The sequence below is a fragment of the Hordeum vulgare genome, chromosome 5H, assembly GCF_904849725.1.
Source record: "Hordeum vulgare subsp. vulgare chromosome 5H, MorexV3_pseudomolecules_assembly, whole genome shotgun sequence".
Classification (NCBI taxonomy): domain Eukaryota; kingdom Viridiplantae; phylum Streptophyta; class Magnoliopsida; order Poales; family Poaceae; genus Hordeum; species Hordeum vulgare.
The window spans coordinates 49,100,576-49,118,007 of NC_058522.1; the positions used below are offsets into that span (position 1 = coordinate 49,100,576).

The 17,432-nt window shown below is 45.4% G+C and overlaps 1 protein-coding gene and 1 pseudogene across 2 annotated transcripts; one reads left to right on the forward strand and one right to left on the reverse strand.

Moving 5' to 3' along the window:
• Positions 1–1,010: 1,010 nt before the first annotated feature.
• LOC123452749 (GTP 3',8-cyclase, mitochondrial) lies at positions 1,011–17,189 on the reverse strand. Of its 2 annotated transcripts, XM_045129458.1 has the most exons (7): positions 16,800–17,184; positions 16,027–16,641; positions 15,724–15,891; positions 15,382–15,573; positions 14,377–14,445; positions 1,908–1,992; positions 1,011–1,434 (listed from the first exon to the last, which is right to left on the reverse strand). In XM_045129458.1, exons 1-6 carry the CDS (start codon positions 17,067–17,069, stop codon positions 1,909–1,911), a joined length of 1,398 nt encoding a protein of 465 aa, XP_044985393.1. In that variant the 5' UTR covers positions 17,070–17,184; the 3' UTR covers positions 1,011–1,434; position 1,908. The 2 variants fall into 2 exon arrangements, with proteins under 2 accessions (XP_044985393.1, XP_044985394.1); XM_045129459.1 differs by lacking the exons at positions 1,011–1,434; positions 1,908–1,992 and adding an exon at positions 5,586–5,625 and having other exon boundaries at positions 16,800–17,189.
• Positions 6,925–7,609, forward strand: LOC123452750 (annotated as a pseudogene).
• Positions 17,190–17,432: the final 243 nt, after the last annotated feature.

Genomic DNA, 17,432 nt, shown 5'->3' on the forward strand with positions numbered 1-17,432 from the left:
ACAAAGGTGTGAATACAACCTATCCATCCAAGAATAATTCACCTACAACAGATCAATATAGCATACAAGTAGTGAGCTTAAGTTGCAGTTTTCATTGTGACAACTAAATGATGTGATGCTAACAATTTAGACAAAACCAATAAACCGAACAGGATCACAAATTTACAATGTAATTATATGGTTGGTCTTCATGTGTATGAATAGTAGTATACCACAGAATTAGCCTTGGTAGCACGCATTTCTAGTTTAATACTTTCATCCATGCAAGAAGTGATATAAGGATTATGCATAAATGTAGATTTGCTAAGCCTAAATTCTCTGCAGCACATTTCAGAAAATACTTTGGAACGGAATATCCTCAACCACATTGCTACAACATTAATCTGCATGTAATATATTGTAAACTACTCCCTCCGTTCCTAAATATAAGAACTTTTAGAGGTTGTACTATAAACTACATACAGATGTACATAGACATATTTTAGAGTATAGATTCACTTATTTTGCTCCGTATGTAGTCTCCTAATAAAATTCCTAAAAGGTCTTATATTTTGAAACGGAGGGAGTATCTCTTATAAAGACATACCTGCAAGGCCTTCAGCTTCCTCAGCTATGAGCGCCACCCAGCAGTACACTTTTGGGCTTTTCATCCGCAATGATGTCGTCTTTTAAACACGATTGACCTATGATACATACATACGTTGGGGATGAAAGTCTGCATATTACAATATGGGGGGTCCACTGCCCAAACCATCTGCTGACATAATAATTAACAAGGATAAACAAGTATTTTTGTGCAGAATACTGAGAAGAAAGTGTTGCCTTGTCTCAGTTAATAACACGATATTTAAAGAAAAAATAACTATTTGTTAGAAGTCAAAATGTTTGCACAAATACCTATGCTCAGAAGTCATTATAATTACAGGAGCAACTATAGCAGTGACATAACTCATGACTGTCTGCAGAAATATGATGTGGTGGCTGTTGAATGAAGCTATAATTCCCAGACATCATAGCAACCACTAGCCTCCTTTTCAAAAAATATCCCACATTACCACACCATCACCAAACCAAAAATTTATTTCATTATTTCTAGCAACCTAGCCTGGATTAAGCAGGAACTCACAGTAGTAATAGATTACAAAAAGAATAGTGTACAACTTTACAACAGTCGCATTTGAGGGGATACAATATACAACATGAACAGTTTGGTCTGTACTCTGTAGTATACAGTGAAAAGTACAAACATGTGAAGTCTGAACAGTGTGAGGTTCTGAAATGCTCTTTCACAAGTATAGTACTGTATTTTTAACAGTATTGCCTTTGAGTTGCCCCTTTCTGGAGCTAAATTGTGCAACCTTTGTCAGAAAACAACAGCCAGCTAATAATTTATCTTAGCTGTCACGCAGGGCAGAAGGAACTCAGCCGTTGATCCTGGTATGACAAAAGTGAATGATAAGAATCGAGTACCAATGGGTCTCTACAGTCCTACAACATATCCAGCCTAATTCAGCATATAGATACCTTTGACCAATAAGTGCCAAATAATCCGTACTTCTACAAAAGGTATTCAGAAGAATCCATAGTATTTTTAATCGAGCTAGCAACAATTCAAAACCATGAATGAATTGAAATAATTCACATGTGTGCCTCCCTAGGTTCGTAATACAGAAGAAAAATCATAAATTTAGTTCATGTTTAACAGGAAGCAGCATTTGGTTCTGTCAGAATACAAAATTTGCAGCTCCAATTTAGCTCCACAAGTTTAAGAAACACAATAGGAGCTAGAAGATCCTAGGTAGTGTAAAATCAGCTGTGATTTGTTCTTTTAAACACCAAGAGAAAGAACAGTTACAAGTAGTACTAATCTTTTTTCCATCGAACCCAGAAGAAGGCATAGAGCATACCTCAGCCACCGATATGTATCATAGGTCTATTTGCTGTCTTGGCAATATCAAACATCCCAGCATGTTTAGCTTTTTTCCTTTTAACCTGCCCACATGGAGGTGGCTATTGAGAATCACATATTTGGTTAGTAAATAAACAATAACGGGATTGCCCTAAACATACTAATGAACCCTAATACTTGGTCACTGCCATTTATTAGTAGTTTACCTCCAGGAGCTTCTATTAATACTTTGCCGTTTTTAATAATGATACTCAAGTTTCAGAAAACCACATACGTGTTAGGAATAAGCAACTTGTATTCCCATGAGGCCATAGGCCGGTATATATACATGTATAGGTGGTGGACTATATGCAGAAAACCCCTTATATATTGGGATAAATACAAAAGGGTACATGGCTATATTATATATACTCTAACACCCTCCTCAAACTCATGGTGGATGAACAACACTGAGTTTGGAGAGATAGAAGCCATGTTGCGCTCTAGTCTGGGCCTTCGTCAAAAAATCCGTCAACTGTAACTCGGAAGGCACATACTGGAGAGCAATAACCTGATCCTGCACACCAGCATGCACATAGAAAGCATCAACACCAACATGCTTGGTGAGCTCATGCTTCACAGGATCGCACGCAATGCTAATAGCACTTGTACTGTCAGATAAAAGCAGAGTCAGTGTAGTGACAGAAACACCAAAATCCTAAAGTAACCACCGTAACCAAGTGACCTCTGCCGTCAAAAGAGTCATCGCTCGCAACTCAGCCTCTGCACTCGTACGGGAAACTGCAAGCTGTTTCTTCGTCTTCCAGGCAATGAGAGAACCACCAAAAAAAACACAGTAAGCAGAAAGTGAACGGTGATCGGAAGGATCACTAGCCCACGTAGCATCCTAATAGGCCTGAAGTTGTAAAGAACTGGAGCGAGGAAAGAATAGACCGTGAGAGATCGTGCCCCGAAGATATCGGAGAACACGAAGGAGATGACTATAGTGAACCGAGGTGGGAGCAGAGACGAACTGACTCAGAATATGAACCGGATAAGAGATATCCAGACGAATGGCAGCTAGATAGACAAGACTGCCAACAAGATGACGATAACGCGTCGGGTCAGGCAGGGGATCACCATCAGTATCATGGAGGTGAACATTGAGCTCCATGGGAGTCTCAACAATGCGCTCGTCAGTAGGAGCAGCACGAGCAAGAAGATCCTGGATATACTTTTCCTGTGATATAAAAAAGTCATCAGAGGTAGAAGAGACTTCAATCCCAAGAAAGTAGCGAAGAGGTCCAAGATCAGACATAAGAAACTGCTCGCTAAGACAAGCCTTTACAAAGGCAATATACTCGGGGTCATCCCCAGTGATGATCATGTCATTAACATAGAGAAGAAGAAGAGTCCGACCACAAGGAGGAAGGTGAATAAACAATGCTGGATCATGAGCACTTGTTGAAAAACTAGCAGCAGTCACCACAGAGGCGAAACGCTCAAACCAGGCGCGGGGGGCTTGCTTAAGGCCATAGAGAGAGCGACGAAGACGCATGCCATCAGGAACATAATACCCAGGTGGTGGTTGCATGTACACCTCCTCACGCAGCTCACCATTAAGAAAGGCATTCTTAACATCAAGCTGAGATTTAGACCGGTGGCGTGCAGAGACCACAGCAAGAAGTGTACGAACAGTGGTCATATGGGCCACAGGAGCAAAAGTCTCGTCGTAATCACGACCATGCTCCTGCTGAAAACCACGAGCCACAAGACGAGCTTTATAACGCTCAAGAGAACCATCAGAGCGAGTTTTAACCTTGTAGACCCACTTACAAGTGATGGGACGGACTCCGGGAGGAAGGGAAACAAGATCCCACGTACCAGTGCGTTCGAGAGCAGCAATCTCCTCTCGCATCGCAAACTACCATTCAGGATGAACAACAGCCTGACGATAAGAAGTCGGCTCAAGAACAGCAGCACCAACGATGGGAAATCCAAAGCGATCAACAGGCGGACAAGGACAAGAACGCAAGCCATAGGTAGGCTGAGACGAGGATGACGACACATCCACCGAGACATCCACAGGACATGAACGACGAGTGTAACGCTGAGGAAAAGATGAAACAATGCAAGGAGGAATCGCCAAGGTAGAATCGGGGGGTGGCGACGAAGAAGTCACCGGAGATGAAGGTGCGGAATCTGATGATATGCTAGACGAGGAGACTGTGGAAGATGGTGGCGGCAAAGCGACAAGAGGTGGAGAAGCAGAGGGAGCAGAATGAATAGGCAAAGGCTCGATGGGGGTGATAGGTGTGTCAGGAAAAGTGAGGAAAGAGATATCCTCCACTCAAAAGGTCGAGGAAGATGGGCGTGGGTAGAAGGGACGAGACTCATGAAAGTCACATCCCGAGAGATACGCATCCGACGATCGATAGGATCCCAACAACGATAGCCCTTATGCTCATCACTATAGCCTAAGAAGACACACTCAACAGACTGAGCGGTCAAATTGGTGCGTTCGCGAGGGGCAAGAAGAACATAGTAAACACAACCAAACAAGCGAAGAATCGAATAATCGGGAGAACGATCAAAAAGATGTTCGAAAGGAACACCACCCTGTAAAGCAACGGAAGGTTGTAGATTGATGAGATAGGTGGAGGTGGAGACTGAGGCCCAAAAATGGGGTGGAAGAGAGGCAGCAATCATCAATGCACGAGCCGTCTCAAGAAGATGACAATGCTTTCGCTCAGCCACGCCATTCTGAGCGTGAGCACCAGGACAAGAGAATTGAGAGAGAGTCCTTTGCTCAACAAGAACACCGCGCAATAGCTTAGAGATATACTCGCCAGCGGAGTCAACACGAAACACACGAATGGGCACAGAGAACTGAGTATGAACCATGACAGCAAAACGCTTATAAATAGACAACACCTCACTACGAGAAGTCATGAAATAAAGCCATGTGTAACGAGAGAAGTCATCTATGAAAATAATATAGTATTTATGACCCCCTTTCAAAGCGAGGGGAGCCGGACCCCATACATCAGAATGGACTAAATCAAAAGGACGCTTAGACACTGACTCACTATGTGAATATGGTAACTGAATCTGCTTGCCAAGACGACAACCCTGACACTCTAAAGAGACATCTCCTGGGACAGACCCCAGAAGACCTCGACGAACTAAAGACGACAAACGAGAACCACACAGATGACCAAGTCGATGATGCCACTGCTGGAAAGAACCAATAGCTGAGGCGACCGAAGCGGAGGAACTGGCGATAGTGGTGGCAGCGGAAGGAACATGAAGCCAGTCCAACTCCCAAAGACCCTGAGAATCACGGTGGCAATGGCCAGCCCCAACCAGAGTGTGCGTGCGACGGTCCTGGACAGAACAAGAGTCAACGTCAAGAATGACGCGACAACCAGAATCAGTAAGTTGACCAGCAGAAAACAGATTCATGGTAAGTCAAGGAACATGAGCAACATCAGGAACAGAATAAGGAGTGGTAAGATGACCTCTACTAACGACAGAAAGAGGAGTACCATCAGCGATTAGGACATGAACAGGAAAATCAAGCGATCAAAGAGAGGACAGAGTGGAAGAATGAGAAGACATATGAAAAGAAGCTCCAGAGTCCAGAACCCATGGGGATGTACCTGACTGTGTAGAAGGTGGTTGCTCAGTGCGGGAAGCATCAGTCACAGAACCAGCAGTACCCGTCGAGGAAGAGCCTGAAGCAGCGAGCAGACGCTTAAGTCTTAGAATATCCTGCTCAGTCAAAGCGATGGCTGAAGCTGTCAACGTAGATGACGAAGTCCCTGAAGATGATGATCGCGCCTTGCGCAGGTGTTTCCTCTTCGTGTAGCACTGGGACTCAATATGACCATCATCTCTAGTATTAAAGCAGGATCGAACGTCGTGATGGTTCAACCAGCTGGATGGTTCGACCTCCCAGCGATCCCACCTCCCACGTAAAGAAAAAATCGACAAGTGATCCCACCTCCCACGTAAAGAGAAAATCGACCCCTCGTTCGCTCCTTCCCCACCCTCCTCGTACTCGTGCGAACCCACGACGGCATCCCCGCACTCCCCGACCCCATCCCCAAGGGCGAACCGCTCCTCTCGCGCAGCCCCCCGCCGCCGCACACACCCCTGCGCCGCTCGGTGCCGCCGCCACCCCCGCGCCGCCACCGCGCCCTCTCCCTTCCCACCGGCCCTCCTCGTCGCCGCGCCCTCTCCCTCCCCGCCGGCCCTCCGCGAGTGGGACATGCCCCCGCGCCGCTCGGCACTGCGCGGAGGAAGGCCCCGCCGGAGATCTCGTCCATGGCGGCGACGAAGGCGTCGAGGTCGGCCAGGAGGGGCTCGGCGAGCGTGAGCGCATCGGGGGTGGGGGGAGGCGGGGGTGGCATATGGCAATGCCTCTCTCAGCCGGCTTGCGACCAAGGGAGGCCCCGGATCTGCGCTCCCACAGCTGATGGCGGCCATGACGAGGCTGTAGGGGCGCCCCCATGGCGAGAGAGGGTCTTTCGCGTACATGGCGATCAGCCCGGTTTTCAGGTACCGCGGGCACTCCTCTCCCCCTCCAGCCCCGCGAGCGACAGGCAGATCCTAGACGGAGATCATGACCCGTCGACGGCTGTCTGCGCCGCGGCGTCGCTTCCAGGCGGGGGTGGCATATGGCAATGCCTCTCTCAGCCGGCTTGCGACCAAGGGAGGCCCCGGATCTGCGCTCCCGCAGCTGATGGCGGCCATGACGAGGCTGTAGGGGCGCCCCCATGGCGAGAGAGGGTCTTCCGCGTACATGGCGATCAGCCCGGTTTTCAGGCACCGCGGGCACTCCTCCTCTCCCCCTCCAGACCCGCGAGCGACAAGCAGATCCCAGACGGAGATCACGACCCGTCGGCGGTTGTCTGCGCCGCGGCGTCGCTTCCCGAGTCCCCCCCCCCTCCGGCTATTCGGTCGCGCGGTTCCAATCCCCCACTGGCGTCTCCCGAATAGCCAAAATTGGCGCGCCCCCGACGGCCGCGGGGATGAACCGGATCCCGTCCGTCTCGCTGCGGGGCGACGCGGCCGAGGCGGGCGCGGCGCCCGACCCCGCGGCGCTGGCGCGGTGGGCGCGGGCGTTCTGCATCATCCGCTTCGACCTGGAGCGCGGGCAGCTGGTCGAGGCCTGCTTCCCGCCGGACGCGCTCGCCCACGGCAGCCTCGACCGCCTCGTCGCCTTGTCTTTCTTTTCCATGCCTCGGCGTGAACCCAGATCCAGCCGTGGTTCTCGCCGTGGACCGATATGGCAGCAATGGGTGCATGAGGCGCCTCACCGCGTACGTGGAAGCCGTCGAGCTGCTCTCTGTGGGCGCCGACACCGAGGGCGTCTTCCCCGGGTATGTCCACACCTTCACCGCCACCGCCACCATCCACCAATTCACCGCTGAAGATCTCGCAGGTGCTGCAATGATGCAACAGCTGAAAAGGGCGCTTAACAATTACAGTTTCTCCGGCCGAACTGCTTATATACCACTTCCATAGACCTTCGTGATTGAGAGGTCACTGTCCAATTAGTGCAGTAGTTGCTTCAGCAATAGAATATCCTCGTATTGAGTCAGTATCGGACTATGAGATAATTTACTCGAGTAATGATTATGGACCACTGGAGTAATGATTATGGATCATTTTATGTATTGTACAGTCGTTTGTGGATTGGTGATTTTGACCTTAGATCTGTTCTTAAATTGATTTTTATTTGCCATTTGCGGATGTTTTTCCTGTTATATGCTGATCCTTTTCTGCATAATCCATTGGAGTATATTGTTGTACATATTTGGCATACAGTTGAGACGAGGAACAATGAGGTCGGTGACCACAATTTGCAGCGAAAGACTGGAACTCTTACCTTGAATATGGTTTGTAAAGTCAATAGGCATTCCTCATTACAAATGTTGTGTTATCCACTGCTGCTTGGATATACTGTGCCGTAGTTTCACGCTGTTCCTTCCGGATTTGCTAAACAAATCCTGGCAACATAGCATCTCTTACCAGCTCCAGTGAGCACTTGATTTGATAATTGTGTTTAAACTGTGATCGCATAAAATCAGTAATATCTTCAATTTCTGTAGTGTTTCTGTATCTTAATTCTTGTTTAGAGTTGATCACCTAGATCACAGTTGTAGAAGTATATTTGAGCGGGACGAAGTTGAACCCTTGTGATAATACTGGGATGGTGTCTAGCAGTGTGGCATCTCTACTTACTGAATAAGTTGCGTGTTTTCACTAGAGGTACAGTATGGTACATTTCTCTTTCCGTAGTGTTTTCTTTGTACTTTTGCATAATGTGGTAAGTACATCCGGTGAAGTTCATATGTCATATCAATGGATGTCATCCATTTTAATATGTTTTGAAGTTGCTGGCTTACCAACTGAAGGAATGTGTGTCATTTTCTGTGAAGAAATGCGATGGCGTTGCAGTGCAGCTGGTAAGCATATTTTCATGTACTTGATATTCTGAAGGAAATCATGTCATGTTAAATACTGTAAGAAATAGTCCCTTTTCATCAATTTTGGCTTCCATTACTTTTTCATTGGTTTTGCATTTGTAGTTTCTAAGTGCTCTTTACTCTGTCTGATCCTGTCAAGATAACATTTGTGTTGCTTTGCATTTTATCTTCACCTAAATGAAATAAAGAAAGCAAAAGAGATAAATGCAATGGTTATATCAGTGCTATTTAGTCCTGTCAATTTGAATCTTGATCATCCTATTTATGTTGTAACAAAATCTTTACTACTTCCTTTGTACTGAAATATATGCCGTTGAAGCAGCTGTAGTTCAACTACTCCAACGACATATATTTTGGTACGGAGGAAGTAGTTCATTTTAGTATCTGTTATCTCAGTGCTATTTGGTTTTGTAAGTGCAGTCAGATGCTTATGTAGATACAAATGGACTACATGTTTATTCATTGTTGTACGTACGTCTACCTACTGCTAAAATCCTGAGCCATTTGACTAGATATTACAATTATATATAGATGCGTGTGCGTTGTCATATCTTGTTGAACACATTACTAAGTATGTGCATGTGGGTTGCCATATCAAACACATTGTTGTCACATACGGTTGGTTAAGTGTTCTCTTTTTCACTCTTCAGTCCAGCACACTGTACGTGTGTTGTTTGTAGTTGTTCGTAATAATACAAAGAAGATGATCCAGCTGATTGTATAATTAGTAATTTAACTGGTGTATGTATGCTCCATTTAGTGGCATTAGTTAGGCACTCCAATGCCCTAAAGAACGACACTTCAATATGAATAGGTTTCAAAATTATACTTGAATTCAAAATACACTTGGTGTTCAAGCTAAGTGGTTAAGAAACCCATAGATCACATGCGAAAGAAGCTAGGTACATATAATCTCCTTATGGTTCTTACTCTACTGCAGGATATGTAAGTATAATATCGTGCTTCACCTAAGCTATTTAAGCTGAGGATTTCTTGAAGAACAGTGCAACATGTCAAGGAGTGAAGAGAAAGCAGTGATCAACTGAGCAAACATAACTGCTTGAATGAAAGTTATCAGGTGAGATCAAGCACCGGTAATCAACAACCAGAATGTTTTCAGGAGTAAGAACCATTATCACGTTAAATAACTGAATTCCATGGTAGTATGTACATGGATCTTATCTGACTAGATCATTTTGCTATGTTCTGGGTGTGCTTATAAATCCAGATGATTACCCAGTTCCTTGCCATTTTGGTGGGAAGTCGTAGTTATAAACAAGTATAGCCACAAGTAAACTATTTTGTAGTAGGTATTAAGCAGTTAATTACCTCATGTTTAGTAGTTAAATACTGTTTTCGTCATTTCATTTTTCTAACATGACTTAAGGAAAAGAAGTTCTGAACCAAACCAATATATATAAAAAGAACTTTGAAGTAAAGTTAGTTAATAGTTACACTATTTAGTCCTGGGCATGGGTTGCCTTACATTTGCTTTCTTTATATGTTTGAGCAGCAAGGAACTTTATATGGAAGAGAGATAAACCCAATGGCAAGAATCCATCCGATTGTGAGAAGGTGGAACCTGAGAAGCCAGCTCGTTTGAAGGCTCCAAAGCTGAAAGCAGAGCGTGCAGTGGATACGGATGACATAGTTGAGGTCAAGAGGGACCGAGTGCCAACTTTTAACCAGATGACTGATCTGTACCACCACCCTTTCTGCCTGGACATACATGTCTCCAAGGGGTCGGTGCGTGCTTGCTTCGTCCACTGAGTGACCAGCAGGGTTGTGTCGGTCGCTCACTCCATATCAAAGGACATGAAGTTTGATCTGAGTTCAAGGAAGGGTATCAAGGCATGTGTGGCGGTTGGGGCGTTACTTGTGAAGCGTGCGATAGAGGATGATATTCACAATGCAATTTATACACCTACAAAAGGGGACAAAATCGAAGGAAAAATTGAGGTTGTGTTGCATGGAATAATTGAGAATGGAGTCGACGTGAAGGTCAAACTCAAACAAAGGAGGAAGGTATGTCATGATTATTTATTATTGTATTTCGCTTGTTTGATGATGCCTGTAAATTTTCTAATATATATTTTGATCTTCTTAGCACATAACATGCGGAATGAATTTAAAAATAATTGGTTCATACGAAGTGTATGAATTTATATAGAGCAGAACTAAGCTGTGTTTGCAGCGAAGTTGTTTTATTCACGTAGACAAGAGTATCATAATATAAGAGCGTTTTTGACACTCGACGGAGGGAGTAGTATTTTATTTGTGCAGCGAAGTTGTTTTATTCGCGTCAACAAGAGTACTTTCTGAAACATAGTAGCATGGCACCATTACATATTTATAGAACTCATATTGTTATTTTGGCAAGCTGTTTGAACCAAAGATACTTTAGTTTTTCTCTCAAATGAAGAAGTTAATTATGATGGTTGTCGTTTGAAAATGTTTCACCACAGAGAAGCAAAATCTTCAGGACGCTGTGCTATTAAAACCATGCGTTCTTCTTATCTCATATAGCAGTATGTATGCAATATTACAGTCCAGTGGGACTCTTGTATTTTCATGGGCCTGATTGTCTTAGTTAAAAACGTTTGATTTGAACAATGATGCCTGACAACTAAAAACAAATCAATTCCGTTCCATCTCTGAATTAGAGTTGAAATCCCATTATGGCACATCCACCACTGTTAAGCGCTACTGTTTTACTCCTTAAAACGTCTCAAGTTTGTTTACAGAGGGAGTGACAAACAATGCTTGGCCTTGCTGTTTTGACCTTCACTTGCAGAATGCGGTGGTGGTGCAACAGCGCGGTGATAGCTCCACGGCTGCCCAGCATATGTAACCTCTTGATGGCATGAACCGACTGGTGCAAGATTCATTTTATGCTATCTCAGAAGACAAACCATGAGATATAGGACAGCTAAAGGACATGTGGGCATCCTATTTCAGATCTTAGCATCTGTGCCGCAGGATTACAGCAATTCGCTGCTCTGCTTCTCTGTCTATACTCTACAGCTTGTGGCAAAGCCTCCAGTTCCATGTGTCTTGTCTTTGGCCTGCTTCATGACACCATCAGCATGTGAAATTGGAGTGCACATGACATGCTGCAGCTTGTACGTAGATGTTTGTGCTTTGTGGTGGGATTCTACCGGCTTTTTCGCCTTGTAGTGTTGTTCTTTTACATTTTCGCTTTCTCAAGTTCAGAGATGTAACTGAGGTCCCGGCCCGGCCTGTATCTGACTTTCCCCCCTCTTGGAATGAACTTCTCCAATTCGCACTAAGAGCATAGAAGATGCAAATTCGAAGGTGTAAAACAGGAGATGTAAAAATTTACAAATTTACGGTTGTCGTTTTTGCGTGTTGTCTGATTGAGTGTACTGCATAGAGGTGATGTTGTAATCGTAGCCTCGCTATGTCCTTGAATTCGCTGGGGCAATGGAAAAGAATATTACAGCTCTTTTAAAATATGATGACTTCATCATATCTTTACAAGATAAAGTTTTTAGCTTCTTTTTCATTCGATTTTTGTATGTAGAAGCTTTGTCTTCAGATTTTTTGTTTTCTAATCATTATCTTTAGCAAATGATAAATTTCATAACTTGAAAAAGCACATAAGTCAGTTATTTTCCTTTCCATTGGTAGATGCACGGAGTGTACACAGTAAGCCGCTTAGTTGATCTAACACATTTTTTTGTTGGGAAATTACCATGAATATTGTGTACAAAGATGTGCTCACACGATAGTTGTGTTATGCAGCGTGAAAGAAGACCTTGACAAAAAAATAGAAGCAATTATGTTTCCATTTTAATTTATGTGACACATCTTATGAATGAACGAAATTCAAGATTTTCATTCTTCCAAAAGAAAATCTTCATTCTTCAAATTTTCTTTATGCTTGATCTTCGTCTTCGTTATCACCTTGAACATTAAAAAAATGTTCCGTTGCAACGCACGGGCAACTTACTAGTTGTTGCAGTAGCCGCAATGTGACGGGGGCGACCTGAGCCTCCAGACGGAGTGGGCAAGAGCGGCGGAGCACTCGAGCGAGAAGGAATCGGTGCAGCAGGTGGCATAGAAGGAGCTCGAGCAGCGAGCACGGAGGGAACCTCCAGCAAACCAACACCACGTAAGCGAGTCTCCTCAGCACGAATCTCAGAAAGCGCCTCCATGAGAGAAATACGGCCACGAGCAAACAACTGAGCACGCCGGGGCTCAAACTCGTTACGGAGCCGAGACAGGAACTCGTAGACGTGATGAAACTCCAAATTGGCCTGGACAGCCTGGCAACAGGGGCAAGTACGACCACCAGCACTGCGGAGAGAATCAACCTGGCGCCAGATAGCAGAACTATGTGCATAGAAGTCATCAACAGTAGAGTCACCCTGCTGAAGCGCATGCTCCTGACGGACCACAGAGAGGTATAAGGCATCACCAGAGGGCTCATAGCGCTGACGAAGGCGGGTCCACATTTCAAAGACAGTAGGAAGGCCCAGAAATTCAGAAGCAAACTGAGGCAGAACACTAGCAGTGAGAACAGTTGCAGCACGAGCATCATCATCAAGCCACTGGGTGTAAATAGACAGAGCACCATGATACACCTGAAGAGCCTCCTCATAAGTCAAAACCTTCTCATCATAAGCACGGATAGCGGCCTCATTAGCAACCTTAGTTGCATCCTTCGCAGCATCCGCAGGAAGAGCCGGAGGGATCGACGGAGTGGGAGCCACGGGAGGAACTGAACGTGGCGGACAGCAGACCTCGCCAGAAAGAACACCCCAGAGACGGATGCCACGCATGTGAATGCGCACGAAGCCAGTGAACTCGGTGTAGTTAGTACCATCGAAGATCACCGGACAATGAGGGACAGCAACATAGCCCGATGCAATAGACTTTTTTTTAGAAGAACCAGCAAAATTCGACGAGATCCAGCGAAATCAGGCGAGATCTGGCGAGATTGGGGCAACCAACAATTGGATCGGGACCCTGGGGCGGCTGGAGGCAGATCCAATCGGGATCAGGGCGACTGGCGGCGACTGGGTGAAGCAGATCGGGGCAGCTGAGCAGGGCCGTCGTGGGATCGAGCTGGGGCGCCGCGGGATCGAGCTGGGGCGGCGGATGGAGCAGAATCCGGCTGGTATCCCGATTGGCACCTGGGCTGGCGGCGTGAGAGGTGAGGCAGCGTGACTTGTAGAGAGCCACGACAGCGAGATCCGCAGCGCGACGTAGGATGCGTGCCCTGACCGGCGGCGGGAGACGAGGAGGCACGACCTGCGCGGCCGGGGTGAGGAAGAACGACGGGGAGAAGCCGATGCAGCGAGGGGAGCCGGCTGGAGATCGAGCGGGACCTGCGGGGGCAGGATGAACCGAGCGGAAGGCAGGAGCTCGATCTGAGCGGCGGCGTGGGATTGGATCAGCACGAGTTGCGCGTGCGAAAAAATAACCTAAAGCTCTACTACCATGTTAGGAATAAGCAACTTGTATTCCCATGAGGCCATAGGCCGGTATATACATGTACAGGTGGTGAACTATATGCAGGAAACCCCTTATATATTGGGATAAATACAAAAGGGTGCATGGCTATATTATATATACTCTAACAATACGGATGGGTTTCTTTCTGGGTAAAAAACCACAAAAATGCGCTTTTCCATGATATTTGTTTCTCATGGAGGAATTTATTTTTGTCGAATTAATCAAAATGTGATGTACAGTACATGAAATAGTACAGGTCCAAGATTGATTGGTCCCAGATTATATACTTATTCTGAGAAAAGTGAACTTCTAACTTTCAGTTAAGTTGGCGTGCAATGGAGCAGCGCATCGAAGCAACAAACAAAACTAAGAAACTTTTTGGTCTTTTGCTTAAGGAAATGAGTGGCCAAACTGCCTATGTAGATTCAGCATTCGACGAACAGAAAAAGAAAAAAAGAAGGCATAATTCTTTCGTATAAACGCTGGCAACCAAGTAAATTCTCCACATACCGCAGCACTAATTATTTCCTTCAGTCCAGCATCATCAATACCAGAATGAATAGGCTCTCTCAAGCTCACCTGCAGAAGTCAGGGCATGTCAATTTATTTCAATTTCATTCTACAGAAGATCCGTCCTCCTCTGCTCATTACAGTCAATACATATACAGAAAACATAACTGCAGAGGAAGATTGAATTTCACAGATATACACATGGTGAAATAAAATGAGTTCTAGAATGCAAGTACATTGAACGAATGAGACTTGTAAGTTGTAACAACACAATAAACCTAGCGTTTGTAGCATAATGCATACTATAGTCCTAACTTCTTGCAATCGTAGACCGGAGAGACCGCATACTTGATCTTTGACAAAGTAAACTTCAAAAGCAAGAAACGAAACAAAGCACATGAGTAAGGTCACTCCAATCTCTCATATGTGTCATGCTTAGATCAAATGATCTTAGTATACAAAAGAAAGTTATCATGTCTGAAATGTCAGAAACATCTTTTGTTCTCCTAGGAAAGCTCTTGTTACTCTAGGTCAGAAAATATCAACAATTGCATGAAAAGGGAAACAATAATACATTTATAAAATTGGTTAACCGCACATCGACACTGATTAAGTAATGCATACTTTTATTTAAAACCAGTAGCAACATCATAGACAGTTGAATATAGGTTGCTTATGGAATCAGGACACAAAACTGATTTTCACAGTTAAACTGAATGCATAACTTTCAATGCACAGATGGGGCAAATTGTCATCACAGGTGCCTTAGACTTGGATGGCATTAATACTAGTTAAATTTGATCCTGCAACCAGTACAGTTCGGGAAAAGAACAGTGATCAGGACCTATTTGGCGTACTGACCTAATTAATTGTTAAGTCCGTTCATTAAACCCCAAAAGAGTAATGATTACCATTTTTGAGTGAACGTTCCAAGAAAACATATCCATAGAGAACAAGCACATGGCAATAAAAGCCAAATCATTGGCAGCAAGTAGATCAACATACCTCCGAGGGGCCAAATAAGCACACTTTGAAGTTGCCATCAGCCAATAATCGCAATCTATTGCAACCAGCACAAAAATGCTCTGTCATTGATGTAATAAACGAAATTGTTCCAACATGCCCGTCAATCTTGAAATTCTTTGCGGTGTCTGAAGGGTGATCTTGAAGCCTCTCTACACCTTTAAACCGTTGACGCTGATACACGGGCGTAAATAAAATAAATTATTTGTAGCTTACATAATAAAGATACAGCAGAAAAAGATAGTTTAGTAATAATTCCACAGCTATATGTCGGAGGATGAATGCAATGGTTTTAAAGAAAGTTAAGTTCAAGCATGTACTTACCACTTTATCCAGTATCTCTGCATAAGGGACCAGCTTCTTGACATTCCAAACATTACCATCAAATGGCATGAACTCAATAAATCGAACATTAATAGGCTTGTGTCTAGTCAATTCAACAAAATCGCAGATTTCATCATCATTCATTCCACGCATGACAACACAGTTTATCTGGCAGCAGAAAAGGGATGACGGGAAATATGTCAACAAATTATGTATAGTATTAAATGAATAAGTCTCTACTTTTTGAAATGATATTCGAAAACAAAGCACTGAAATAATTTAGTGTGCAAAAGAACTGCATGCCTTGACGGGGTCATATCCAAGTTGTATGGCAGTGTCTATTGATTCCATGACCTTGGAGTGCCCTTTCCGCCTCGTCATGAATTCGAACTTTGCAGGGATCAATGTGTCCAAGCTAATATTTAAAGCGTTAAGACCACATTCTTTCAGTCTCGGGAGCTTCTTGGAAAGAACGATCCCGTTTGTGGTCATCGCGATAGTTTTCAGCCCCTTTAGGCCTGAAAGATGCAAGCAGATATCTTCGAGGTCTTTCCTAACTGTCGGTTCCCCGCCAGTCAACCTGATCTTGTCCACACCAGAAGTAACAAAAAGATTGGCAATTCGGATTATCTCGTGGTGCGACAGAAGCTCTGCCTTCGGTGTGAGCTCGACTCCTTCGGCAGGCATGCAGTACTGACATCTCAGGTTACAGCGCTCGGTCAAGGAGATCCTCAAGTAGTTGTGGAACCTCCCGAACGAATCTACAAGCATATCCGATGTCGGCGTCTCCACCGGTAGCGCTTCTGGCTTTGTGGCGCAACAGGTGGAGTATGCATTTGAGCGCCTATGGGCGTAGGTGGCTCTGGTTGGAGCGGAAGTGCTGGTCAGACTTCGGAGCCCTACCCTCATAGGATCAACCTACAAAAAAAAAAAATCGCAGGGTTAGTGTGGGAAAAGTTTATCGTATCGAAAACCGCTAGCTCGCCTTCGTCTCCAAATCAAAATTGATAAAAAGGGAAATCGGCACAATCGGGCAGAATGGGGGATGGATGGACCGCGGGTCCAGGAGCGGGCACCTGGTGGTCGGGCATGTTGAGGCGACGGAGCTGGTGGTGCGGCCATCTCCCGGCGACGGGAGCGGAGAGGGGGCGGGGGGCGGGAGCAGCCGGCGGCGGCGGGACGACGGTGGGGGAGCGGCTCGAGGGCGTCGCCGGCGAGCTCCATGGGTCCCTCTCCCCCGTCACGGCTCCGCGGGAGGTCGGAGGGGGGAGGCAGGGAGGCCGCCGGGAGGCGGAGAGGAGGCGGCGGCGGAGAGTGGAGGTCGCATGGGAGGCGGCGGGCTGCATCAGGGGCGGAGAGGTTGAGTTACTTCTCCGATTGACTGACTGGTGGGGTCAAACTCGGCTGTACTGTACTGGTCGCCGATCGCTACTCATTCCGTTGAAAGGAACGTGATATGATACGGAAGTAGATATGATTTGATTATGCTCCAGCCAATCAATCAGGCAGACAAATGGGAATCGGAGACGAACTCGGCACCTGTCGCTTGGCCGCATCGGTGGGGCAACATATAGGGTGACACTAGCGTCGAAGCGCCTTTTCTATATATATATATATGTATATATACTGCTACCTCCGTCACAGTTTAGAAGACAATATTTAGATTGTCAATTTAATTTATATAAAATCTATTGTTTAATATAAAAATT

Coding starts and splice junctions, on each gene's coding strand:
- LOC123452749 (XM_045129458.1), bottom strand. CDS start 17,069: ATGCAGCCCGCCGCCTCCCATGCGACCTCCACTCTCCGCCGCCGCCTC. Junction 15,574..15,723: donor CAGAGATACTGGATAAAGTG/GTAAGTACATGC, acceptor CCCGTGTATCAG/CGTCAACGGTTTAAAGGTGT. Junction 1,993..14,376: donor AGGAAATAATTAGTGCTGCG/GTATGTGGAGAA, acceptor CCATGTGGGCAG/GTTAAAAGGAAAAAAGCTAA.